The sequence below is a fragment of the Vanacampus margaritifer genome, chromosome 15 (assembly GCF_051991255.1).
Source record: "Vanacampus margaritifer isolate UIUO_Vmar chromosome 15, RoL_Vmar_1.0, whole genome shotgun sequence".
Classification (NCBI taxonomy): domain Eukaryota; kingdom Metazoa; phylum Chordata; class Actinopteri; order Syngnathiformes; family Syngnathidae; genus Vanacampus; species Vanacampus margaritifer.
This window is the reverse complement of record NC_135446.1, coordinates 15,645,046-15,670,087: the sequence shown is the minus strand read 5'-3', so window position 1 is coordinate 15,670,087 and position 25,042 is coordinate 15,645,046. Positions and strand designations below refer to the sequence as shown.

At 40.5% G+C, this 25,042-nt stretch overlaps 5 protein-coding genes across 15 annotated transcripts in view; 3 read left to right on the top strand and 2 right to left on the bottom strand.

The window, feature by feature from the left end:
* Window positions 1-9,467, top strand: part of svep1 (sushi, von Willebrand factor type A, EGF and pentraxin domain containing 1) — a 60,202-nt gene extending 50,735 nt beyond the window's left edge. For 2 of the 6 annotated variants that reach the window (XM_077543865.1, XM_077543864.1), the window contains exons 40-50: window positions 120-354; window positions 436-591; window positions 2,099-2,162; window positions 2,238-2,411; window positions 4,125-4,301; window positions 4,375-4,548; window positions 5,895-6,065; window positions 6,921-7,016; window positions 8,837-8,932; window positions 9,015-9,108; window positions 9,211-9,467. In XM_077543865.1, the coding sequence (XP_077399991.1) occupies window positions 120-354; window positions 436-591; window positions 2,099-2,162; window positions 2,238-2,411; window positions 4,125-4,301; window positions 4,375-4,548; window positions 5,895-6,065; window positions 6,921-7,016; window positions 8,837-8,932; window positions 9,015-9,108; window positions 9,211-9,241 (1,468 nt within the window). In that variant the 3' untranslated portion in view covers window positions 9,242-9,467. Of the gene's footprint in view, window positions 1-119; window positions 355-435; window positions 592-2,098; window positions 2,412-4,124; window positions 4,302-4,374; window positions 4,549-5,894; window positions 6,066-6,920; window positions 7,017-8,836; window positions 8,933-9,014; window positions 9,109-9,210 lie in introns of those variants that run through there. The other 4 variants (XM_077543863.1, XM_077543862.1, XM_077543866.1 and 1 more) reach the window with 3 other exon arrangements.
* Window positions 9,468-9,515: 48 nt separating this feature from the next.
* Window positions 9,516-12,115, bottom strand: txnb (thioredoxin b). The gene is made up of 5 exons (XM_077543883.1): window positions 11,968-12,115; window positions 10,845-10,949; window positions 10,691-10,756; window positions 9,829-9,894; window positions 9,516-9,744 (listed from the first exon to the last, which is right to left on the bottom strand). Exons 1-5 carry the CDS (start codon window positions 11,992-11,994, stop codon window positions 9,676-9,678), a joined length of 333 nt encoding a protein of 110 aa, XP_077400009.1. The 5' UTR covers window positions 11,995-12,115; the 3' UTR covers window positions 9,516-9,675.
* The window catches only part of poln (polymerase (DNA directed) nu), a 28,410-nt gene continuing 14,507 nt past the window's right edge, over window positions 11,140-25,042 (top strand). Inside the window, exons 1-8 of one of the 4 annotated variants that reach the window (XM_077543872.1) lie at window positions 11,140-11,271; window positions 12,078-12,179; window positions 13,177-13,212; window positions 22,802-22,916; window positions 23,483-23,597; window positions 23,686-24,368; window positions 24,459-24,502; window positions 24,685-25,038. In XM_077543872.1, the coding sequence (XP_077399998.1) occupies window positions 22,829-22,916; window positions 23,483-23,597; window positions 23,686-24,368; window positions 24,459-24,502; window positions 24,685-25,038 (1,284 nt within the window). In that variant the 5' untranslated portion in view covers window positions 11,140-11,271; window positions 12,078-12,179; window positions 13,177-13,212; window positions 22,802-22,828. Of the gene's footprint in view, window positions 11,272-12,077; window positions 12,180-13,176; window positions 13,213-22,801; window positions 22,923-23,482; window positions 23,598-23,682; window positions 24,369-24,458; window positions 24,503-24,684; window positions 25,039-25,042 lie in introns of all 4 variants that reach the window. The other 3 variants (XM_077543870.1, XM_077543869.1, XM_077543868.1) reach the window with 3 other exon arrangements.
* Window positions 13,329-17,906, bottom strand: LOC144034810 (prostaglandin reductase 1-like). Its single transcript, XM_077543881.1, has 9 exons — window positions 17,786-17,906; window positions 16,252-16,379; window positions 16,114-16,159; window positions 15,762-15,821; window positions 15,451-15,618; window positions 14,981-15,254; window positions 14,810-14,915; window positions 13,685-13,803; window positions 13,329-13,587 (listed from the first exon to the last, which is right to left on the bottom strand). The coding sequence occupies exons 2-9, from the start codon at window positions 16,355-16,357 to the stop codon at window positions 13,477-13,479; spliced, it is 990 nt and encodes a 329-aa protein (XP_077400007.1). The 5' UTR covers window positions 16,358-16,379; window positions 17,786-17,906; the 3' UTR covers window positions 13,329-13,476.
* On the top strand, window positions 15,503-22,390 carry haus3 (HAUS augmin-like complex, subunit 3). Of its 3 annotated transcripts, none has more exons than XM_077543874.1 (6): window positions 15,503-15,646; window positions 19,110-20,072; window positions 20,153-20,362; window positions 20,603-20,835; window positions 21,394-21,628; window positions 21,991-22,390. In XM_077543874.1, the coding sequence occupies exons 1-6, from the start codon at window positions 15,593-15,595 to the stop codon at window positions 22,216-22,218; spliced, it is 1,923 nt and encodes a 640-aa protein (XP_077400000.1). In that variant the 5' UTR covers window positions 15,503-15,592; the 3' UTR covers window positions 22,219-22,390. The 3 variants fall into 3 exon arrangements, with proteins under 3 accessions (XP_077400000.1, XP_077399999.1, XP_077400001.1); XM_077543873.1 differs by having other exon boundaries at window positions 21,394-21,679; XM_077543875.1 differs by lacking the exon at window positions 15,503-15,646 and adding an exon at window positions 17,885-18,041 and having other exon boundaries at window positions 21,394-21,679.

Below are 25,042 nucleotides of genomic sequence, written 5' to 3'. Positions count from 1 at the left end.
CGCCACCCCAAAACAAAAAAAATATTTAGACAAACCCGTGAGTAGCGTCTGGAATGTATCCTCAACGATGTATGGGGGTTCTCTGTTCATGTGTAAACATTTTCACTTTTTTCTTCTAGATGTGAGGATGGTTATGAGCTGGCAACACCAACTGCGACTCTCTCTTGCCTCAGTGATGGCACCTGGTCCAAGCACAGCATCCGTTGCCGCCCCGTCCCTTGTGGTCTCCCCGCTAATCACTCCATCCCTCACCTGGTGATCACCGGAAAAGAGCTCACTCCTGTCGGGAGCACGGTCACCTTCTCCTGCCCCGCCGGGTTCTACTTGCAAGGCTCGGCGCTAGCTGAATGTCAGGTATGGAACCACGCAAATAAAAGCAGGAAGTTGCTCCAACGAGAGACCAAATCTCTTCTGTTTTTCTGTTGCGTCATAAAGCCGGGTGGAAGCTGGGCTCCGAGCATCGCGTCAGTTTCGTGCGAGCCGGTGGTGTGTGATGAACCCCCTACTCTTGTAAACGGTGTTCGTGAGGGGGACATCTACAACTATGGAGACTTTGTCACGTACTCATGCCTGCCTGGCTTTGAGATCAAGGTTTGTGCTCACCACAAGATTCAATTTCAGATGAGTTGAGTTGTTCAACTTCTCAGATGTGATTAAAAAAAAATCAGTGGCCTAAACGCTATCGGAAGCACTGACCTACATTTACTAGCTAAATTCTAATATTTGTTCCATCAAATTGTCGTCCAATCAGATTTCAGCCTCTGTGTTGCCATGTCAATCTAGTCCACCGAGGGGCCTTCAAAATGAGAAATGTTGCCCCATGTTACTTAAACTATATTTGCAATGGGACTGTTTCTTTGACCAAACAGATTTCACATTTGAGCTCGCTGGCCCACAATAGCGTCAGATTTTTCTAATTGGTCAGTTAGAACGAGTTAGATTCGACTAGCAAAACAAGTCTGTAGTGATCCGCACACATTGATACATTTAATAATCAGCACCGCTGGTGAGTATGATGTATTTTACTTAATTTTTTTTGGCATGTAATTAATAAATATAAGAGGTTTTGTACTTTATTTTTTTTGTAGCTACATATACATCAAATAAATAAAGTAATATTTTTTTTTACTATTTTTTTTAAATAAAATTACAAAAAATTATATATATATATATATATATATAAATTAATACAAATAAATAATATAAAATTATATTAAAACAGAGCTTGTTAAAAATCAATTTAGCTTTACTTCTAGACAACAAAATAAAGTTGGATGGTTTGCATAATGTGAATTGAAAAACAATTGATTCTGGGAAAAAAAAAAACATTTATTCATTTATTATGCGGTCACATTTTTATTGTTTAATAGAACCCATGCTTCAGTTCCTTGGGATTAACCTGCAAAGAAAAAAAACAAATATTTCAAGCCTCAATATTGATTGTAAGTGACTCAGTTGTGTGCTGTTAATACTGCGTTGTTGCTTAGTATTGACGGTTTCTATAATTGCGTAAAACAAGTGCCTAGTGAACATTAGGCCAAATGTTTTTTTTCCCTACATCCATCATCCTCTGTAACATTTGAGCAGTTTCACTCTCAGTCCACCACACGGATGTAATAGCCAAGAATCCAGTTACAGAAAGTCACGTGATTTCCCTGCAACTCTCATTGTTCTGCTGAGCACGTAGAGAGATCTGATAAGATACTTCCTTGATAGGAAAGCGAGGCTATTATGCGGTATTGATCCACCGAGGACGCACTGACTTTTTGCAACATGAACTGTATAAAAGGCAGGGTTGAAGTTTTATTACCATGAAAGGTCTTTTTATGACATGACAAGTCCAAATCTCAAATTTCAAACAAGCCCATTTTTACTGTGGAAGAAATCAAGCTATTCCCTCTGAGTGACATTATAAAATACTAGTTTACACTTCACAAGTACTAGTAGCATGTAATGTCAACTACTAGTGCACTAGCAGCATGCAGTTGTACTAATGTGCTGAATTATACATGCTAGTAAATAAGAGACCTAAATAATAATAATAATAATAATAGACCTAAAGCAGCTTTTTGTATAGCTTTCATTTTCTTCTCCACAGGGCGACTCTGTCCAGACCTGCCAGGCAGACAGAACTTGGAGTGGCACTCAACCGGCCTGTCTTGGTAAGTCTGTTCAGACAGGCGACAAAGTGGTGTCGCCCAACGCTTTGTTCATGCGGGCGTGCGTCGTCTCCCTAGCACAGTCCTGCGGGCCTCCCCCGACAGTCAAGAACGCAACGGTGCAGGCGACGGGAGAAACCCACCTGCACAATGCCAGCTACACGTGCGACGCCGGCCTGCAGCTGCTTGGCCCGGCGACGCTCGTCTGTCTGGCTAACGGCACGTGGAGCCTGCCCGTGCCTTCCTGTGACGGTAACCACCAAAACCCGGGCACAATTTATACAGACGCTCCCCAACTTACGAACGAGTTACGTTCCGAGCGATCGTTCGTAAGGTGAATTTGTTCGTAAGTTCCTTCAGTGCTATATTTTGTATTATAATTTATGTTTAAAGAGAATACGTACAGTACTGTACTACGTATGTTAGAGAGAGAGAGCGAGAGACACACACAGTATGTACATGTACGTAATAAGATAAATAAAATGAAGTTGAACTTACTTTTGGAAGATGTACTCGATGCTTAAGGATTTGATGGAGGAAGAGGAGGATTTTATACAGGGATGTGATTTTTCCGCTAATTCGCGGAATTCCGCTTTTTTTTATCTCCCCCCCAAAAAAAAAAATTCCGATTTTTTTTATTTTTTATTTTTTATTTTTATTTTTTTATTTTTGTAGTTCATTGTGTATGCACATGACTCCGACAGATAACATCTTCTGCTATAACAAAGACATTTGTGGTATGCTCTAATATGAGTTACTTTTCATTTGGTCATGATACAATTATTTGTTCATGAAATTTGAACTCTTCAACATTATTTATGTGTTAACTTAGTAATCACATTAGTTAGATATGATGATATTCTCAGTGATAGTTTTTAAAAGCAAAGGCAGTCCAATGTTTTTGAATGTGACTGATTTTGAGTTGACTAAAACTGCCATTTTATATGGGATAGTTCAATATACATTGAAAATTTATGCTGTTGTTTTGTCTATTTCTTTGTCATGTGAGTGCATTGAAAGTACTTAAAAACACGGAAAACCCATGAGCTCCGGGGGGCTTCCCCCCTTGTCCCCCCACCAGGGCACTGCCCTGGACCTAGCTGGGTGCCAGCGGCCCCCAGACACCCGGCTAAATTTTCAGATAATTTCACTTTGGTCAAATCACATCCCTGTTTATATCATGAGAGGATCTTCGTCGTCGCTGGAATGGGCTTCAAAAGTTACTTCCTCCTCCGTAACTTCAATGTAGGAAGAAGTTGAGGGCCGCGGAGAAGAAGATGAGGGTTGATGAGTATCTTCCTTGGAGGATTTACTAGAAACTGGCCGAAAGAAGCGATCTAACGACGATTGCACAGTTTTCTTCTTTTTTTCATCATAAATGATGCGGTAGCACTGTATGGCATCATTCAATTGATTTGCAACCTTTGTGCAACGTTCAATATTTGGGTCTTGCTGCTCGAAGAGTGCGATGGCTTTATCTATGAGCGACAGGCGTTTCTTCTTCTTCCCCCTCTTCGACACGTTGCTGAGCCTCCAATGCTGGGTGAGCTCTCACAGCGCCAAGCGTCGGTATTAGCGGCGGAAAGAAGCACTACAGTACTCGGAAAAAGGTGCGCAATAAAAAAATCTAACTTACAGCATCTCTTTCCGAACATTTTTTGACATGCGCGCAGACATGTTCGTATGTACCGTTGTTCGTAATTCGAATGTTCGTAAGTAGGGGAGCGTCTGTACACTATTCGCTTAAGTTCCTCGAAGTGTGGTGATACGTGGGTTTCCCTAAAAAAACAAACAAAAAAAACTTTTTTTTTTTTTACTGCGGATAATGGCTCATTACATCTTTCATTCCTGGTTTGCCAAATTGCCTTAAAAAATCTGGATCTGCCAGCATTGGTACCACGGTGCAAATGCGCTGTCCGCGAAAATGCAGCAGGCAATGACGGTGATCTGATTGTGTCTTTTCAGTGACGCAGGGCTGCCAAAGCCCCAAGCAGATGCTGCACGGAAAAGTTCAGGAACACAACCTAACTACAGCCCGCGCTGTGGAGTTCAACTGCGACAAAGGATACAGCCTGGTGGGAGACGCCCTGGTGATTTGTATGGGGGGCAACACCTGGAGCTCCGCCTTCCCCACTTGCCAACGTGAGAAAACAGCCAGACGATGGAGAAATCGCAACTACCGACGTTAATCTCTCATTCGTTTCCCCACACGTAGCCAAAATCTGCCCGACTCCCCCGGGCTGGAAGGACGGTAGGACCGAGGCCCGCAAGTTTTACGTGGGTCAGTCGGTGCGGGTGAACTGCCCGAAAGGGCAGCAGGTGAGAGGGGCCGGCAGCATCACGTGCAGGCCCGACCAGACCTGGAGCGCCGTCGGCTCTGTGTGCGAAAGTACGTAATACGTTAATATTACATTTGTGGAATGTGAGTTATGAAGCAAAATCCATCTCAGGAGGCGGCCATTTTGCCACTTGCTGTTGACTGAAGATGACATCACAGTTGCTCACTCTTTTTCTGAAGCTAAGCTGTGATTGGTTGTCACCTGACACCTGAGCAACTGTGATGTCATTTTGTGGCAAAATGGCCGCCTTCTGATATCTCTTTGACTGCCAAAAACGTTAAATAACGTTTCGTAAAATCCTATGGAGGAGTGCCAAAGACGTTAAAAGACGTTTGTTTCAAAACAGAGGTGAAACTAACCATTTTCTATTGTGGATTACTAAAAAACGGAATAAGGTAGAAACAAACTTTTTTTTTCTGAGGAAAGATGAGAGTCCAATCTTTTTTTGGTAGTATGTGTGTTTCCATAGTCCAAACACATAATTTTCTATGGACCTTGAAAGATCAGTCAAAATGCTTAAAATCGGCTGGCACCCACGGCATCCCTTTTCTGAAAACGTCTGGCAGTCAAAGAGATAATGATAAAAATTGCTGGATTTTGATGCTTAACACAATATTAATCATAATACCGTATTTAAACTAGTGGGGCTGCATAGAACATATTGTTCCACTAGAGGGAGGCTGGTACAAATCATATGTTTACGTGGCAAAATTGTGTTTTGTATTCATTGTGATTGTGCTGTTAACTACCAGCTCGACCAATCAGGAAAGCACATTAACGAAGCAACTACAGTGAACCCCCGCATACTCGCGGTTTGGCCATCGCAATAAAAGTATTGCTTAAGCAAAAAACTATATTGAAGTGAAATGAGGAGTTTAATTTAGTGACTTAAGAAAAAAGTTGTTTGTTTTTAATCATGAAGTGACAAGTCAAACAACTGAACGAGGCTCATCTTTTTTTAAATGATAGATTTTTGCTACACCTGCCCAAAGGAAATTTAAAAAGGGCTTCAACTATTTTTCCATATGCTCTCCTATCTCTTTTTTTTTTGCGGATTTTCACCTATGCTTTGATCCCAACCAATTGAGTTTGCATCAAACGCTGTCTAATTATCCGCTTCCATGGCAACCTTTGTCCCACAACACTGTGATCTAGCTCAAGTGCGGTCAGCTTGCTTGCATTCTCCCTTGTGCATGCGGCGTGTCATCCGTTTGAATTTCCAATTAGGTTCCGAGCTAATTTACTCCCATTGGTGCTCAAAATGGCACCCGCAAAATAAATTGTAATCGTGTTTTTATTTTAAAAAAAAAGTGCATGCCTACAAATGGGTCTTCAGAAAACATTTGTCCGCTGTAGTGAGTAACCGGTGGGTCGTTGCATCTGGGCTGTTGAACAGGGGTCTCCTGTGGCCCCCCCCTCCACGTGGCCCACGGGGTGGTGCGGGGGGCGGTGTTCCAGTTCGGGGACGTGGCCGTGTACTCGTGTTTTGGCGGCTACGCCATGGAGGGCGTCGGAAGGAGCCGGTGTTTGGAGAACGGCAGCTGGACGCCGCCTCCCACGTGCAGAGGTAGAGAGCTCCACACCAGGGTGGGGGTGCCCACTCCTGCCCGGTTTTATGGCGACGTCTGTCCCCCCCCTCCCCCCTCCTTTTTTTCTTCCTACATGATGCCTGTTTCTTGACCTGCATGTACAGTGAACCCTCGTTTATCACGAGGGTATGATCCTGACCCACCTGCGATAGGTGAAAATCCAAAATAGAGATGATAAAAACCTTTTTTGGTGATTTCATTCTTTCCACGCTTTTAATGCATTTTAACTTATAAAAAGACCCTTTAAAGTAAAACTTTCGCTGTCAAGGAAGGTGAGACAATGCAAAGAGTGCTTCAGTGGGTTTATTTGTCACCAGTTGAAGTTTGACAGTAAAACTGCAAACAAACCAAAATGTTCAAACAAACCATGTCATTTTGTTGAACGTCTGTTAGCTTTATGCTAACACGTAATGTGAAACCCCATTGACGGGTTGAAGAAATTAGCATAGCTAGGGTAATTATAAAACATAAAAACTGCGACATGTGATTGTTTTTTCAAGCTCCTCTTCCAATGTAATTTTTTTTTTAAAACAAACACAAGTAACAAATTAATCTGTATTACAGTAAGCAATATCAAATGTATTATTGCGTGGTGCTATACTGAAGGTGTGCGACTAAATCACAATATGCCGAGGGTTCACTGTACTGTATTGTTGGAGTAGGCGTCAGGTAGTCATCGTGACAGTTCAGTTTTCTGTTAACATGCCTTTGAAGTTCCTGTTTTGCAACAATGACTCATTTGCAAAGGTTGTGATAAAAAAACTTTGGCAGCAAGTTTTTTAACTTCAAGGACTTGGTGTGTGTGTCTTTGTTTGTGCGCGCGTGTGCGTCAGCTGTGTGTTGGCTGCCCTGCCAGAATGGAGGTTTGTGTCAACGGCCCAACACCTGCGCATGCCCAGAGGGCTGGATGGGCCGGCTCTGCGAGGAACGTGAGTAGACGGTTTGGCATAGTGAACGGCACTAACCACTACTTAACCTATCAGACCAAAACATGTTACTTACATAAAACTTACAGTATTCGCACAATTAAATGTTAAATATCAACTTTTTCCCCATTCATTTTCAATGGGTGATTTTTTTTTTGTTTGCATTTTTTTAATTGGATATCATTAGATCCACTTTTCCATCTGAATGGAGGGTACTGCGTGTCTAGATGGCGCTATCGAGTGATTTTGTTGTTGCATTTTTCGATTGATATCATTAGTTCCACTTTTCCATCTAAATGATTGTAGGGTACTGCATGCCTAGGTGGCGCTATTGAGTGATTTTGTGTGGGTGCATTTTTCAATTAGTTCCACTTTTCCATCTAAATGAATGGAGGGTACTGCATGTCTAGATGGCGCTATGGAGTGATTTTGTTGTTGCATTTTTCGATTGATATTAGTTCCACTTTTCCATCTAAATGGATGGAGGGTACTGCATGCCTAGGTGGCGCTATTGAGTGATTTTGTTTGGGGGGAGCATTTTTCCATTGGGTATCATTAGTTCCACATTTCCATCTAAATGAATGGAGGGTACTGCATGCCTAGGTGGCGCTATTGAGTGATTTTGTGTGGATGCATTTTTCAATTAGTTCCGCTTTTCCATCTAAATGGAAGGTACTGCATGCCTAGGTGGCACTATAGCGTAATTTTTCATTTTCATTTTCCCATTGATATTAGTTCCACTTTTCCATCTAAATGAATGGAGGGTACTGCATGCCTAGGTGGCGCTATTGAGTGATTTTGTGTGGGTGCATTTTTCAATTAGTTCCGCTTTTCCATCTAAATGGAAGGTACTGCATGCCTAGGTGGCACTATAGCGTAATTTTTTTTTTTCATTTTCCCATTGATATTAGTTCCACTTTTCCATCTAAATGAATGGAGGGTACTGCATGTCTAGATGGCGCTATCGAGTGATTTTGTTGTTGCATTTTTCGATTGATATCATTAGTTCCACTTTTTCATCTAAATGGATGGAGGGTACTGCATGCCTAGGTGGCGCTATTGAGTGATTTTTTTTTTGGGGGGGGGCATTTTTCCATTGGATATCATTAGTTCCACATTTCCATCTAAATGAATGGAGGGTACTGCATGCCTAGGTGGCGCTATTGAGTGATTTTGTGTGGATGCATTTTTCAATTAGTTCCACTTTTCCATCTAAATGGAAGGTACTGCATGCCTAGGTGGCACTATAGCGTATTTTTTTTTTTTCATTTTCCCATTGATATTAGTTCCACTTTTTCATCTAAATGAATGGAGGGTACTGCATGTCTAGATGGCGCTATCGAGTGATTTTGTTGTTGCATTTTTCGATTGATATTAGTTCCACTTTTCCATCTAAATGGATGGAGGGTACTGCATGCCTAGGTGGCGCTATTGAGTGATTTTTTTTTGGGGGGGTGGCGGGGCATTTTTCCATTGGATATCATTAGTTCCACATTTCCATCTAAATGAATGGAGGGTACTTTCATAACACTTTTCCATATAAATGTCAACTCAAAAATTCACGCCTCCCGGGTTCAAGTGTTATTTTTATTCATTTCTCTTTCAACTACAATTAATACTTTGTAATTTTCACTCCAAAAGCATCCAGCTTTCAGCATTCCCACGCAATTTCTAGTATTTAGTGTAATACATCCATCCGGCCATTATCTGTACCGCTTATCCTCACTAGCAAATTGGTTTATTGCTTGTTAAAATAGATGGAAAGAGATCTTAGAAAAAATACTGGCATCTTAAATGGCAACGCAATCCCCATCTTTTAACAGCCATCTGCATCCTGCCGTGCTTGAACGGAGGGCGCTGCGTGGCTCCCTACCAGTGCGACTGTCCCGCCGGGTGGACGGGCACCCGCTGTCACAGTGGTGAGCGATCGTCAAGCGGGAGGTCGGTGACACCTGACGCTTTTAAGCCGTGCGTTTTGACTTATTTTGTGTGCGTTGACAGCTGTGTGTTCATCGCCTTGTCTGAACGGAGGCAGATGCATCAGGCCAAACAGGTGTCACTGTAGTCCAGGTTGGAGTGGACACGACTGCTCCAGGTAAAGCTTTTCAATTCGGTTGTGATTCAACCAGGTATTGTGTTACTCCATTTATGGATCTAGCACAGTCAGATCCTCAAATATGTGCCTTTGTCATTGAAGGAAAAGGAGGTCAGGATACTATCACTTCTAACTGTTCCACCCGACCCCCCGTTTGGAAGGGACCCCCTCACAAACCATCTCCAGCAACGCAAGAAACAATTTGTAAAATAAAGCTGTATTTTTTTCATATAAAGAAACAGTATTGACCATATGCTGCTATATACTTGTAAAAATGATGGATGTGTTTGCCCAGTGTATGTAAACTAACTTTTTTTTTTTAATTAAAGCATAAATGGCTGTTAATTATATGCTTTTGACACACGTGGTGGGTGTTATGCATTCATGATGAGAAAAAAGTATGACGGTTCTCAGTTTCAAGTTACCATTTATTAAATCTACAAAGATGGAAATAGCACACACAGAATATCATATCTGAGCAAGTGTTTCATTGAACCGACTTTGTCAGTTGTTGAAACAAGACATGCACTGAATTAACAGGATGGATGCTAGGTAGAATTAAAATTGTTATTGTTTACTATGAGTTTTGATTAAGTCCATTAGTTTTTCCGTGTTGGCCCCAGAGAACAGATCGATCTGTAAAAATAGTAACAAAAACAACAAATATGTGAATTAAAAAAAAATAGTTGACACAAGTTGACACAAAAACGTTATGCTTACCCTGTCTCCATTCCTATAAAAGTGGAAGGTGGGCATGCAGCTGATTTTGCATTTAATGCTGACATCCTGGAAAGCACAAGTGGAAATCAGTCGAGGCGCAACTGTCACTTTACTTTTTTCCAGTCTTAAACTGTTGCGACTACAGTTGAAGTTTCCGTCACTGGTTAAACCTTGGGCCTTGTTTAACCAGTTGTATCACACAATTTGCTTGGTCATTTTTGGCTGTGTATAGACACTGTAATTGTGGAGGAGAATAATTTTGTAACTTCAAATTCCACTTTGTTTGTACAAAGCACATGTTGGAAAACAAACATTGCTTCCACACACAAAAAAAAAAATCTACATCATGCTAGAATTTGATAATTTTCATGTTTTAAAGTGATACTTAAAGTGATAACGTTTAACTGATTTTTTGTTTTAAAAAAAATATATATATATATATATATTTTTTTAATTCAACACAGGAAGCGGGAAGAGGAAACGCAAAAAACAAAAAAAAAAATTTCCATGCTCATAGGGCCTCTCCACTTCTTAAAAATCAAAATTGTGCCATTCATAGTCCATAGAAGTGACGTAAGTCGCTTAATCGCCTTTCGGAAACTAACATCACAGGGGAATGGCTCCCTTATCTAAAAGTTGATAAAACATGGGTTTCAATTGGTCAACAGTGGCCACAATAACAGAGCCTAAAGATCCAACTGGATGTAAACACAAATAATATTAAGAGCTCAAGTTGGAAATAAAAATCGACTTTTATTACATTTACATTAACATAGCCACAATGGTTTGCGAAGAACGTTGCAGCATTTAAGATTCTTAACATTTTATGAACACTCCAGCTTCTAAGCAATAGCTAGCATACCTCACACTTATCCACATCCACTTTAAGGAAAATCACGTCTGCGTAGTCCTGGTGTTTTGATGCTGCCTAGAAGAGAATCAAACGCATAAGCTTTTGTTTTGCCATCTCCACACACAACATCAGGCAGAGGACAAGTGCAACTTCATCAACTCACTTCAAAAACGGGACCTATCATTTTGCAGGGTCCACACCAGTCGGCTGTGAAGTCCACCACAATGAGCTTGTCGCCACTGTTTTTCAGGTAACCCTCAAACTCCTCCTGGAAACAAGAAATTAAGAAGTTGAACAGATACATGTAGCACAAACTATGATCCTAAAACACTGAACGCATTGTAAAAGTCCAAACATTATTAAAAAAAAAAATACATAGTTTACATAATTTGCCAAAACGGGGATAGTCAATTTCTCCCGCTGACCCCGAACGCAACATGACGTCAGCATGAGGTGATGACCTGGTTCGATCTCCATTTTGAGATAATTCATCATAATTTCAATGACGGGTATCTATCTCGCTTCGAATAAATTTAAGTCGATCCGAGACACGCACTCGAGCGAGATGAACTGAAAGCTAACTGATTAAGGTGAGTTTTAAAAAGGTGAAAAACCATTAGAATTACATATTTAGTAGCATAATGTAGTTGAATAATAAAGTTTTTTAGGGACAAATTAAAATACCCCGTTTTCCCGCTTCAACAGGTCGACATTTCGTTTCATATTAAACCTTGAATTTTAGGGGGCCAATATATTTAAAATGAACTTTTATTGTCGTCGTTAACTTTATTTGGATTAGAATAAGCGTGTGTCCGGAAAAGTTAGTGTGATGCCACCCGTGTGTTTGCCTGTTTGCGTGTGACAATAGCGTCAGCGTTAGCATTAGCGTTAACATTAGCATGAGTGCTAGCATGACAGTGAGGTCTCATATCCGGGCTTGGCCTCAATGTGTTCGAATTCTATCCAATGACTACAGAGTTAACTACCTAACTCTGCTGAGCTGCTTTTATAATTTCCATTTTTAATATCAACGACATACTTTGCGCCTTTTATATATTTGTAATCTACTCTATAATTACTTTTACGTAACCACGTCACTTCGAGGACTAAACTATTACTCTCGTAGTTACGTAACAGCTGAAAGTCCAATAATTACAGTGAATGGTTGCAAGTTCCGTGTAGCAAAGGGTGGGAACAATCGTGTAGAGACATGCGAAATTACGCTATTTTGAATGAGTATAAGCAAAACTAAGGATTCAAAATAGTTTGACGAAACGCTAACTTACCAAGGTTTCAATGTAGACTAAAACCATGTCGACTGTTCGTGGGAGAAAACACACCTAGTTTCTGCAAAACGCTTAAAGGCGAAATGGAAAATGACTCAGTTTCTGCGCAGGCACGGCTGTAGTGTGGGCTGTTCCTCTGCAACACACTCCTCCCTACGTCAATTTCAGTCCAGCCACAAGAGGAAGTCGTGGTGCTTTCCAAAATAACAGTGGTAAGTACAGTATCAATAGTTATTCCAACCATTGGTTATTGCAATATGTACACAGTGCCGTTTAATGAAGGGTGTACAGCCAGCATTTACGGTTTGATTTAGTTTTTTAAGTGGGTTTTTTAATTCATATATATTTTTCTTTACCATTATTTTGTTGGTAGGGTTCAGCGCCTGTGGCTGCAACCTAAAAATCCGGTTTGAGCAAACACTGAACACTGAAATGTTACCCCACACGCATTCCTTTTAAACAAATTTCCACATATACTGTTGGTCTGGTTTGCACAGGGTACCATCTACACGTTTTTGTTGTTTTAATCATTTCAGTTTTGTTCATGTTCTACAAGCTCTGAACCTATATACTGTATTTTTTTGTGTAATATGTCAAATCTTATTTGATTTACCAGCATATGAAAAGACGGGTTTGCACACATCAGTGTTGCCCGAACAACCATACAACCAAGTGGTTCACTTAACTATAATAAATGAACAGCATCTTTGGTAACCATAGTGACGAGCCTCTCATCACCACTCACCTGTTGAGATTCAAATCAGCCTAAAATGACAGGCAACACAATGATGGTCCACCTTAGAAGGAGTGTATTTTTGCTAAATTTAACCGGGCTAGGATTTTGTTTTGTTTTGTATTTAAATAAAATAAGGTTTTGTCTTGCTACCCTACCACTGCCCAGACATATGAAGACTGGAAATTACCAGAAATATTTGCAGCTGTGTCATTGTTGGCTTGTTAACAGCCTCCCCTGACCAATTTTCCTCTCAACTTTTATCAATTTTGGAGTGGTCACCAATTGTTTGAAATGTCGCAGTTGTGCCATTGTTTCTCCACTTCATGTTGGCAGTCTTTACTGACTTCCATTGGATATTTAATACCTTGGAACTTCTTTTGTACCTTTCTTCTAACTGATACCTTTGAACAACGATATCCCTCACAACGGTGGAAAATGTTTTGAAATGATTTGTCTTGGTCTCAATTTTTTAGACGTCACAAAAACCTGGCATCTGGACAACAGTTTGGGTGAGTATATTTTTATTTCCACTGTAGGAGTGCCAAGCTTGTGACATCATATCCAAAAAGACTTGAGGCTATAATTGCTTGCAATTGCATCATCACAGTATTGCGCAAAGGCTGTGAAAAGTTCAAATGTGATTTATTAGTTTTGTAAATTTTCAATACATTTTCAAAAATGTCAACAGCAACAAAAACCATGGGTTGTCGTTATTGCGCGTTGTGTGATTTCGAAAGTTTCCATCATTCCGACCAATAGTACTGGATTCTAAATCAGACAGCCACATTAGCCTTGCCGGTGTTTTCTCCTCGCAACATTCCCATGAAAGCCGCCGGCATGTTTTCAAAGCCTTTGGTGACGTGCTCGCGGCTGTGCAGTTTACCCTGTGAGGCGGAAACAAAAAAAAACAGTACGGTAATTATTTACGAGGTAGGAGAAACGGCAGGACATCTAACAACAACACGTTTTTCAGTGACAAACCTCTTTCAACCAGCCCATGAGCCTCTTGAGGGACTCCGGGTTCTTTCGTTCCCATCTGCTTTGCATGAAGCCCTCCATCTTGAGCTGCTTGAAGATCATGGTCATTTGAGGATACGAGCCTGTCGAAATGACAAATACAAGCTCAAAATGGCTCCTGACATCAGGGGTGGGCAAAGTAGGGCCCGCGAACCACATACAGCCCGTTTCATTCTTGAACCTGGTCCACTGGGCTATGTTCCTGTCATATTTGTTAGCAGTTTTTCCTCAGTTAGGTTAGTTAAATCATCTATTCATTCATCTCATAAAATAATTGGTTTATTGTCACTAATAAAAACAGTAAAACCAATTTAAAAAAAACTAACACTTGTTTTATTGCAAATTTGTAAGTAATTATAGTTAAATTAAAAATGATTAAACATGCAATTTAATTATTCAAAAAAACAATTTTTCATAGAAATTTACACCTTTCAACTGCATTGTATTCCTATCATATTTGTTGGACAAATTCAGTCAATTCCCCACCTAAGTTCCATTTTTTTCTCTCAAGCATATTTATCTAGTTGGTTAATTGATTCATAGGATAAAGACCAGGCCAGCCCGTGAAAAGTGGAAATGTGCTTATAATTGATGCCCATTCTAAAATGTTAAATTCCCCCAAATATTAACAAACCTCCAAGTTCCACAAAAAAATGGGTGTTGCCCCCTCCCCCAAAAAAATCACACATTAAAAAAAAACATAAATAAGTGAATTAAAGCCACTGTAATTGTGAAATAATCAAATATTTATATATATATATATCAATAAATAGTTAATAATTTTTATTAAACATAATTGTATGTTTATTTATATATATATTTTTTATTTTCCCAATAAAATAATACCATTAAAAAAGAGTTAAATTATACTAATTTACATACACATTTTTAACCTAACCTAATCTATGAATGGCATTGCTCTTATGTACAATTTAAAAACTTAAATGTGAAATTTGTTCACCTCTGCCTTACAGTTTATCAGAAGCACAATGTCGCCCCCTACTGAAAAGGAAATTGCAAAGAGGTGACATATTGCCAGATGTCAAATATACAGTTGTTTATGTAATCAAGTGAAAGGGGAGTACATACCTGTCTGAGCCTCAGTGTCATTGTATGTAGCTATACTTCCACACACGGCTATTCTTCCAAAATTTTTCATCTGTGACATGGCAGCACTTGCGAAAGGGCCTCCCACCTGAAGAGTCACAATATAAATAAGCGCAGAAAGCAATTGAAGAGCTATGATCGTCATTTACCCACGTTTTCAAAATAGCAGTCATATCCGTCGGGGGCGGCCTTCCTCAGCGCTTCCTCCAGGGAGGCCACCGTTTTGTAGTTGAAGGCCTCGTCGAAGCCTAGCTCTTTGAGAAATGCCACCTTGGCGTCGGAGCCCGCCGAGCCCACCACTCTGCAGCCCTTCAGTTTGCCGATTTGCCCCACCACCGAGCCCACCGCCCCCGCCGCCGCGTTCACCAGCAAGGTTTCGCCCGATTTCAGCTCCAGCACTTCTTCGATTCCGTAAAGAGCCGTCAACCTGGTGACATCGAGGACGTGCAATAGGTAAGAATTGCACCTTTTATCTTTTCGGGCATGTTGAGTTTAGATTTTCTACTTCTTCGTCCAATATATTAGAATGAAATCATTATTTGCTATTGTTTTTTAGATTGCGCTTGGTGTAAGATGTTTCAGAACCACTTTACATAACAGTAATAACTTGACTCCTTTCTTACCCAGGCATGCCGACAGTGCCCAGAGCCAAAGACAAGGAAACGTCCTGAGGCCAGTCGGGCATGACTGGGACGAGGTCGGAGCCGTCCGACACGGTGTGTGTTCTCCATCCACCGCGCCCGACAACGTGGGCCCCTATGGGAAATGCTGCATTTTTGCTCTGGACCACCCTACAGAACAACAAAGCGGAAAGAGCGGGTGAGTGAGTAATTCAAAACAATTCCATCCCAGTGAGTCAGCCTGTTTGTTTCTCTGCGTCTGCTGTGAACCACATGTGCAACATGTGCTGTCCCCAAATATTTCTGCTCCTTACTTGGCCACTTGAGTTCCGATCATCACATCGCCTTCTTTCATGCGAACGCGGCTAAACGGCCTGAGGAGACAAATATGACGTTCATACATTTGGCGACACAGACTTTCAACTCGCATTATAGAGCACTTTAAAATAGGGCAAAAATTATACAATCAAATTTTTTCCTTTTAATGCTGCGATTGCAATTTATTATGCTTTTTTTTTTCAATGTCAATTTTTTTTTTTTAACAAACACAAGCAATAAATAAATAGCTACTATTATTAAACAATATCAGATTTTGAAAAAAAAATCTTAAAATGAATTCTAAAATGAGCCAGCAGCAGCATTTTGAATCAACTTCTTTTCACCCACCTCATGTAAGGGTCAACACTCAGAAACAAAGCCTCCAAAAGTACCTCTGAAACAACGCAAGCAGAAAACGGTGACGTCAATATGGCGCAAGGACGTTAGTTTTAATATTTTAAAGTCAAATCAGAAAAAATGTCATACGTCCATCTTTGGGTTCTGGGAGTTCCTCCTCTTTGAGCTGGAAGTCGCTTTGCTTGGGGAAGCCTTCGAAATGTTTGGTCAGGATCCATGTCTTCGCTCGAACCATTTTTCAGCGTTTGCGTCAGCAACTGGAGGATAACAAGATGGACACGCACTGTAGTATTAAGTAAGACAAAAATATGATGTAACAAAAAGGGGGATTCCACAGGTTTAACCAAGGATGGACAAAGTATGAACCCACTCCATTCTTTAATCCAGTTCTCTAATATTTCTTGCAATAATGTAGCAGTTTTTTATAAACTGCATTGGAACATTAAAATGTATTATTCAATTTGCTAATTGACTTATTGTAAATAATAAAGCTTGACCGATACAGATTTTTTTAGACCGATTTCAAGTATTTTGCAGAATAAAATTGAGATCACTGACTTCTTTGGTACCTTAACACATAAAACAATAACGATATGAATTCCAGACATAATATTTGACTGTTTTACGATACTTTATCCTTTAGCATTTGTTCAATTTTACAGTAGAGACTAGAGAGAAAAATCAGCAATTATTTCTTTATCTATTTTTGCTGTTTTGTTATTTGCTTTAGTGTGTTTGAATGTCTTTGTCTTTTGTTCTGTAAAGAAAACATTTTTTTTTAATCAAAAACATTAATTTTCTTTTATTAAATAATTAGTTAATGATCCTTAAATTACAAATTATAACAATTCTAAATAAACATTAACAAATTATTAAATTAAATTTGTTATTAAATTAACAAATGTGCATGTATTTTATTTCATACAATGATTGGGTGATTATTATTACCGTAAATAAGTAGTTTCAATAAGAAAATAAACATTATTCTTTTCATTATGAATAAAGTAACCATTTAGAAAATAGTAAAATAACTAATTGCATAGGTTTTATTCAATAAATTAATTGTTTAATTATAATTAATTTAGTTATAAGTAAAATTTTAAAATGCGCATTAAATATTTTATTATCAAAATACACTGTTTACATAAAATACAAAAATCGTCAAATAGACCGTTTTATGGTTTTCATTGTATTAGATAAAATAATATAACTAATATAAATGGGGAAAATTGCATTAATTTTTTAAAAATAATTAATTATAATATATTAAAATGGATCATGATTTTATAATAAAGGGGATTTTACATACTGTATATTTAGTTGTAATCTTTCTTTTTTCTTTTCCGTTTTTTTTTTACCTCATTACGTATGCCCTGGCTCAAATCCCATGTGGTCCTTGAGAACAAAAGTCTGAATATCCCTGGGTTAAACTAATGGAATGTACTTTATATGCCGTATGAGACCAAATATTGTAGGCTCTAGAATGCAGTTATTTAATTAACTTTTTTCTTTTTTTTTTTAACGTAAGATGTTTAGTGGGCGCCCTATAAACAATAAAAAACGCGATTTAGCAGGTTCCTCATAAAATTACACAAAGAAGTCATCAACGAATTTAAACGTTCCACTTTGCTTTTTTACCCCCGGTACTTTAGTTTTTCCTTACCAGTTATGTCGACTGTTGTGCGAGGAAGATGGGAGTTCTGATTTGAGGATTGTGGCGACTTCTTTTTGAGGGCGTTTAAAAGGGGCGAAACATGAGCGGAAAACTAAATTTTTAGGTCGCACGCGATTGGTCGAAAGCAGTGTACGTCATCTCGCTGAGAACGTCTCCTGTTGATGACGTCTGGGGTTTGAAGTTGGCGCGCGCTTCAAGTGGTTACTTGCTAGCTACTAACTTGCGGGAGTGCGTGGCAGAAATTGTGAGTACTGTCTGTTACTGTAGTGTTCATCAGTTGGACTTGAAGTAGACGTGTCACGGCAAAACAGCGTCCTTTCGACGTTACCGTCTGGTGCAATGTTAATTATTTTTTCTTTAGCCAGTTGTTCTCAGCTGTTGCTATTCATTAAGCACAATTAAAAAAAAACAACAACCGTAATGTTCTATACCAGCCCGTGAAAACGTATTCTTTAAAATAAACACCCATGTTGGAAGTGCCTTCCTAATAACAAACTGAGAATGAGCCTGCATGTACAACATTTAATAGAGTATAATTAAATCATCACAATAGCACAAAATATAACCATAAAATTGGACTTGTGTCTTGATCCGGATTTTCCCTCACCCTAATGTTTTCCAACCTTTATTGAGCTAAGGCACATCCAGATATATTTTATGTGATAGGATAGGTTCCACAGAAATAATTTTCATTTTGTGAATAGAGAAGCAATACTGAACTGGACATGTGTACCAAATACAAAGCGGATTTTTGGTTGTTGCCGTGACCGGCAACTCGCCACACCAATTCTACTCCAGTCAGTGTTTACTGGCTTGCACTCGCCCCGAAAGTGCAAGCCCAGGTCACAGGATCAAATCCTGCTTTGTACATTTTGTAACTACAATTTCTTGACGTAAAGTGTGTCCTACTGCCTGATAATTGCTCTGATTTAGGGTTAGACTGATGATGCTGATAACAGCCTCTGACGGTTATGGTTATGGTTAGGCAGGTAATGCTGATAGCAGCGTATCTTCGTGGCAAAACAAAAGAAAAGCCTAATAAAAAAGACGCAGAAGGGGGTGAAGTGAGGCAGGAACCACACCCAGTCTGGTTATTGACCAATTAGAACCATTCAAGGCAAAATAGCGCCAGCAGGAGAGTTGCAGGTCGCAGCAAACTAGCCACTGCCTACCAAATAAGATGGTTATAGCTTAAGAACTCATGTTCATATACAGCAGTATGGTCAACTGTTGTTTTTAAATGTGCTTCATAAATAAATTGGACTGGAAGGAAAACGGGCATTAACAAGGTTTATAACATCCTTATTCTTAGGAACCTCCCATCCAGCTGTGCTACAACAACATACGCGCCATGTTAAACGGTGGGCAGTTTGTGGAGGCTATGGCTCGTCTGGGCTATCCCGACGCATCTTCACTGGACGCCTCAGAGTTTGACTGGCTTTTCAACAGCTCCCCGGAAAACCTTCACTTCTTGCGTTTTGTCTGTCAGAGCCTGAACCAGAGTAATGTTTTGACCACAGAGGAAGTGCGGGCTTATCAGGAGCTCCAGAAGACTGGCAAGCCCATCCTGGACGAAGCAGCCTTAGTCAAGGTCCTTAAAACAATTGGACCATCCGAAGAGAGCAGTGCAGCTGAGGAGAGTTTGACCGTAGAAGATTTGGAAGCAGAGCTCCAAGCACTGATGAAGGAGAAAGTGCTGAAGCAGCAGCGTTGCAAGAGGTTGCAGGTCATGACTGCTTCTTGCGTGGACGTCGACCTCCAATTCACCGGCGAACTGGAGAGCGCTGCGTCCCAGTTAAAGGAGGCTAATGCATTTCTCGGAGCTGAGAACGCCAATACTAACGCTGAGCTCCAAAGCCTCACAGACAAGGTGTGCGAGCTGGTATCGCACCTTTCCGCTCAGCCAGAAGCCGCGCACGCATCCGCCAGCAGAAGACACGAGCCTCTTCTTTCTAAGCTCTCTCTGAATCCGTATCTACGACAAGAGGAACTCAACACCAAAACGCTCTCCGCTTTCACTCGGAAGCACTTCTTCGCGGACCTTGTTGAGACCTCTTGCTCAGAACGCTTCCACGTGTTGGATCTCAGCTCTTGTGAAGGTAGAGAGGAAGAGGAGGACAAAGAAAAGAGTGAGGTGGAGCAAAGGAGGACCGAAATAGCCAGACTTCAGCGAGCGCACATCGTGGCCCAGCACCAACTGATGCAAGCCACTGCAGAGGAGAAAAGTGTCAAGGCCGGGCTTGACTGGCTGTCTGAAAAATCCTCAAGCATCAAGGTAAACATCACGACTACAATGTATTGGACAGTTCAGTGCTTCAGCGTCACTTCTTTTGGTTGACCTTTTTGCCCTATCAGAGCAGTGCCAACTCAGCCTCGCTTCACGTGCGCGAGGCGGCCTCTAGGAAGGAATTGCAAGCCGTGGAGGCGGAAATTGAAGATCTGCTCCACGGACCGGTGCCCCCTGCCCTTCGGGAGTCTGCCCGGCTGCTCAATGTGCCGGTGGTGAAAGGAGACCTGGCACTGCAACTGGCCAGGCAGAACTATCTTGCAACCAAACAGAATGAGGTTTGTTAGCGAAATGGCCTCTTGTGTTTTCAATATAAGAATTACTAGTTTCCTATTCTCCATTTTATTCTTCTTTTGACTCGATGATGCATACTCGATTAAAAAAAAAAAATGCAGTAAACTGTATATCACAACTGTCTCTTTGTCTTTAGATACTGTACCTTGTGCCAAACATGTAGGCCTTCCCACTGACAATATAAAAATGAGATAAGTAAAATCTGTATCAAATTTCCCTACCAGGTACGGGATCATCTCCTCCGCCAGAAGGCCTCCTTCGATGTCCTCCACTTGGCTCAGCAAATGGAGTTAAGGAAGTGGGGGGCCTGCCTGAACCATCTAACCAATGTGACAAGCAGGCTTGTCAAAGAACGCGAAGTCACGTCCCTCAGATTTGAAGCTCTGGCACATCCCGAGCTGGCATTAAGCATGAGGCCCAACCCACTCATCACTAGCAAGGACACCACTTTCAGAAGGTAACATGATTACAGTAAACCCCCTCTACTCATGGAGGCTACATCTAACATCTCTGTCGATAAGTATCACTTCACCGATACCTTCTTGACACCAATTAATAGCATACTTTTAGCCAGGGCGTTGCCGTCATCTTGTAGACATTCTGATAATTCAAGTTGTACATGTTTCAGACATTTTGCACAGTGTAGACTTTGAACTGTGAGGAGGATTTCAAAAATACTGCTCAGTGTGGTTTACAGCTCTATATTGTTTGTCATAAATGTTCAGGAAGGGTTTTAATAAGGTTTATATTTGTCTATAAATGCCACAAGATAGCAGCAAAGCACCGTTTTTGATTAAATGAAACTTCTCAACTCCATCATAGTTCCTTGACACTCAGATTTCACGATATAGTGAAAAGCGCTATTTTTGCTAAATAATTCTCAAGATTTTGTTACCTAGCTACGATCCACAGTCGTTTGCTTGGCAACACATTTACAGCAATGCTTCTGTAATTTACCAACCTCAACAGTAGGTGGCGCATCAACACCGGTTTCTCACCATTCTTCTCCCCCTAGACTGCTGCAGATCCTCCACCAGGATTCCTCTCACGGGAGAGTAGAGCCTTTTCAGACATACGAGGCACTGGACCAGGCTGCTTGTGGTCTGGCAAACAACCTTCAGGCGTCCCGTGAAGCGCTAGCAGTAACCGGCAGGGACCAGTACTTTACAGTGGCTCAACTTGAAGGCCACTGTGAGGCCCTTCACAGGGCCGTTACCACTGAGTTCCAGCAGCTGGTCTTAGGGCCACAGGTATGTCCTACAGCCATTGCTGACCAGGAGCTCCTTTGTCCTAATGCACAGGTGGGTTGGTTTTCGACTTTTCGTTTTTTTTTTAATGCACATTATCTTCCTGTCTACCAAACTACAGTATGATACTTTTCAGAAAAAATGTGAGTTCGACTTTTAAATGACATTTGGTGTGGGAAGCTGGTGGCACGATGCGTTTCCTTTTTTGACTCATAACACACCCCACAGTCGTTCAGGATAGTCGTCCAGAGACATCTGACAATCAGGCCTTTGCTGACTTTGATCAGACAAAATCAGTCCTTATAGACAGTATGTCGCGATGGGTTTATAGCTATGAACTCTTATTTCCCATCCTCTCTCCACAGGAGTTGATGGAAAAACTCAAAGAAGCAGAATTGTTGCTGCAGCATTTACAGAAGGCCATCCAGGAAATCACAGGCAAGGTCAAAACGAAGCGTTCTCAGCTGGAGCACAGTTCCCTCCTCAGACAAGAGAGGGAGCTCTATGTCTGCTTCCACTTGGATGTCAACCTCCTACAGAAAGCTGTTGAAGACCTGGAACGACGAATGAACCTGACAAGAGGACAGCCATAGTGTTGTCAAATGGAATGAACGCATGGCCACCATAAATGCTGATCTTAACATTCTGCTTTTGCGTTAAAAGAAATTCTGTTAAGATGACAGTTAACCTTATATGAATGTGATTGTTTTTGGTTTTGAAATGTCCTTGTTTTCTGGTAAATAAAGCACCTTGCAATTTCATTTATAGGCTGAAATCTTTTCTTCTATATTCCATCCATTCTCTGAACCGCTTGTTCTCACTAGCTGAACATCTTTGTCATGCACAGTTATGCTTGAAAGTTTACATAGTAGTAAAAAGTTAGATGTCCTTCAAAGACACAAAAAATTTTTTTAATCATCACCACCAAAATGTGCATGCTAATCACTACTCATGTCAACTTCTTGGAAAATATCTAAGTATATTTGGATTTTATGGGCATTAAGCCTTTTTTTCCCACCATGCAGTGCAATTATAAGTTTACCCCCAAGTGTATGTAAACTTTCAAGCACAACTGTATATTTTTTTTGCTATGGAGTGACAAACACCAACTCAAGTGACAGATTCATTTTGTTTTTAACATGTAGCCAATAAAGACAATCGTGCATTCTGTTGTAGATTTAAGAATAAAACAACACAATCGAGATGGAGAATCCCAGCACTGGAAGTCTGTCCATCACTGAGCAGGAGTTCCTGGATGGTCTGCTGGCTGACTTGGAAGAAATCAACCAAAGTCAGAGTAGGATTTAAAGATATAGTTGGTTTTGTGTTATACATGCCACCAAAACTTTTGACAGTACTGTAGTACAGCTCACCTACATGCTGCATTGCAGATTATTATTATTATTTTTAAATGTATACTAGTCTATTGTGGAAGCCATTTCAGGAAAATATAAAAACTTATACTACTATGGGAAGGCAGTTATAAAGATTCTTTGGAGCTGTCTAAACATCTGTTTCGGAAACTTGAAAATCAAAGAAAGAATTATCAGCAAAGTGTAACTCATTTATATCTGGTGTAAATCTCTCATAAAAGACAATTTGGTACATATCTCGATACATGAGCTGCGAAACAATTCAAGGATGTAACGATTCTAAAATGTAACAATTTGATTCCGTTTGTCAAATCAAAACTGAATTTTTCCAATTTGAATCAGTCTTTGTTACACCCCGCCAAACTATGCAAAAAGTTTGAAATTGAGAAGGGCAAACGTTTTCACTGTGCTGTACACTGCTTATACTATGGAGAGAGATCCAAAGTAAAATGACTAATTGTGGTTATTCATTTATTGTGCTTAGGTCCTGACTTTACCTTTGGAACAATACCTGTGGGAGTGAATCTGAGCAACCAAATAGATACTGAGGCTTCCAACACTTTGAAGGAGACCATAGGAGAAAGGATGGACACACAATGGTAAAAAAAACAAAACAAAACATCAGTCAAACACATTTTTGTGGGTCAAAAAGACAGCAGTAAAAAAAATTTCATTGGCTCCCAGCAGTGCAACTAGGCCGGGGGTCCTGAGCAGTAATCCTTCTCCAACGGATGCCGATATCGAGGTCAATCAGACACAATACAATGCAGCGATTGATTCAGAGCATATGGAGGCTGATTTAGGACTCACATGGCTGGATGAAATCTTCAACGACCATTTTCAAATTGTGACATGGCCAACTGACATTTTGGAAGATAATGTGAAAGAAAAACTCACACCTCACAGTACTGACTTCAACAAGGGTCCGTTTAGTCTAAATGTGGTTAAGGGAGAGAACGACCCTATGCGGTGTGACAAAATTAGCAGTAGTCCTCCTCCTAAAGTTGAGGGCGTTGCCACCTATGTCAATCAGGTCGCAATCGATTTTGGGATCCCTTCAGCAGACTTGGAGATAGCTTTGTGGGAAGATGGATTAGGGAAAAACCTTTTTGAGAGCTTCGAAATGACATATTACACCAGGGAAGATGCTGAGAAACCCCCCCACCCGCCTCTAAGAACTGACCAGCATAAGCGGCTGTCTCCAGCGAGTGCATATGAGTGTAAGGAAGGGAGCGACCTTGACTGCAGTCTCAAGATTAGAGATGAACAACCTAATAGTGGCAGTTCCAAAGCAGATGTCAAGAACCCCACTAGGGAACCACTGGTAGACTGCACCAACTTGATGGATACTAAGTCCCATACCAACACAGGTAAGCACGAGTCATTTCCTTTCACATGTGCAGTAAATCTGTTTAGCAACAAACATAATCTGAAAAACGTTCTGACTTTCTCTTTTTCAGGGAAGCCATGGAGAAAATCCTGCTCAAAAGGAGTATTGTTGAAAGTGAGTGTCTATTTGGAATCTTTCAGTACAGTAGTACAAGACCTTCAAAATGGCTGCTTTGAAAAGGATCGGGGTTGTTTGCAAAACTACATGTACTAATTCAACTCCTTTAATTAAGTAAAAAAATATATTTAAAAAAAATAGTAGTGTACTAATAACACTCTGGTTTTCTGTTCATTTAGGGCCAGAATACCTCCTCCTTTAAGCAAAAACGCAAGTTGCTCAAGCCAAAAAATGCTCCACCAATGAAGTCACGCCATTACTCTTGGCAGAGGCCCAGCCATTCATCATCAGCCTCCAAATCAGCTACTCACACTCAACAACAAATGATGGTTACTTACAGCGACGGCGCATCCACCAGTGCCTCCAAACTTGACTGGCTGGTCGGAATTCTGACCAGGGACCCTAAAGTGAAAAGCACTGAGGCGCTAAACCCAGATGAGAAAATGCAGATGATGGAGAATGTTAAGCAGGCTAACACGCTACTGCTAACTTTGGTGTATCACAGTGGTACCACACAGTTACAGTCAGAAGAGGTAA

Coding starts and splice junctions, on each gene's coding strand:
- haus3 (XM_077543873.1), top strand. CDS start 15,593: ATGCTGCATTTTTGCTCTGGACCACCCTACAGAACAACAAAGCGGAAA. Junction 20,073..20,152: donor AAAAATCCTCAAGCATCAAG/GTAAACATCACG, acceptor TTGCCCTATCAG/AGCAGTGCCAACTCAGCCTC. Junction 20,836..21,393: donor AAGGACACCACTTTCAGAAG/GTAACATGATTA, acceptor TTCTCCCCCTAG/ACTGCTGCAGATCCTCCACC.
- LOC144034810 (XM_077543881.1), bottom strand. CDS start 16,357: ATGGTTCGAGCGAAGACATGGATCCTGACCAAACATTTCGAAGGCTTC. Junction 15,255..15,450: donor GGCACTGTCGGCATGCCTGG/GTAAGAAAGGAG, acceptor CGATGTCACCAG/GTTGACGGCTCTTTACGGAA. Junction 13,804..14,809: donor TGACACTGAGGCTCAGACAG/GTATGTACTCCC, acceptor TCATTTCGACAG/GCTCGTATCCTCAAATGACC.
- txnb (XM_077543883.1), bottom strand. CDS start 11,994: ATGGTTTTAGTCTACATTGAAACCTTG. Junction 10,950..11,967: donor TAGTCTACATTGAAACCTTG/GTAAGTTAGCGT, acceptor TCTTGTTTCCAG/GAGGAGTTTGAGGGTTACCT. Junction 9,895..10,690: donor TGGATGTGGATAAGTGTGAG/GTATGCTAGCTA, acceptor TGTGCTTTCCAG/GATGTCAGCATTAAATGCAA.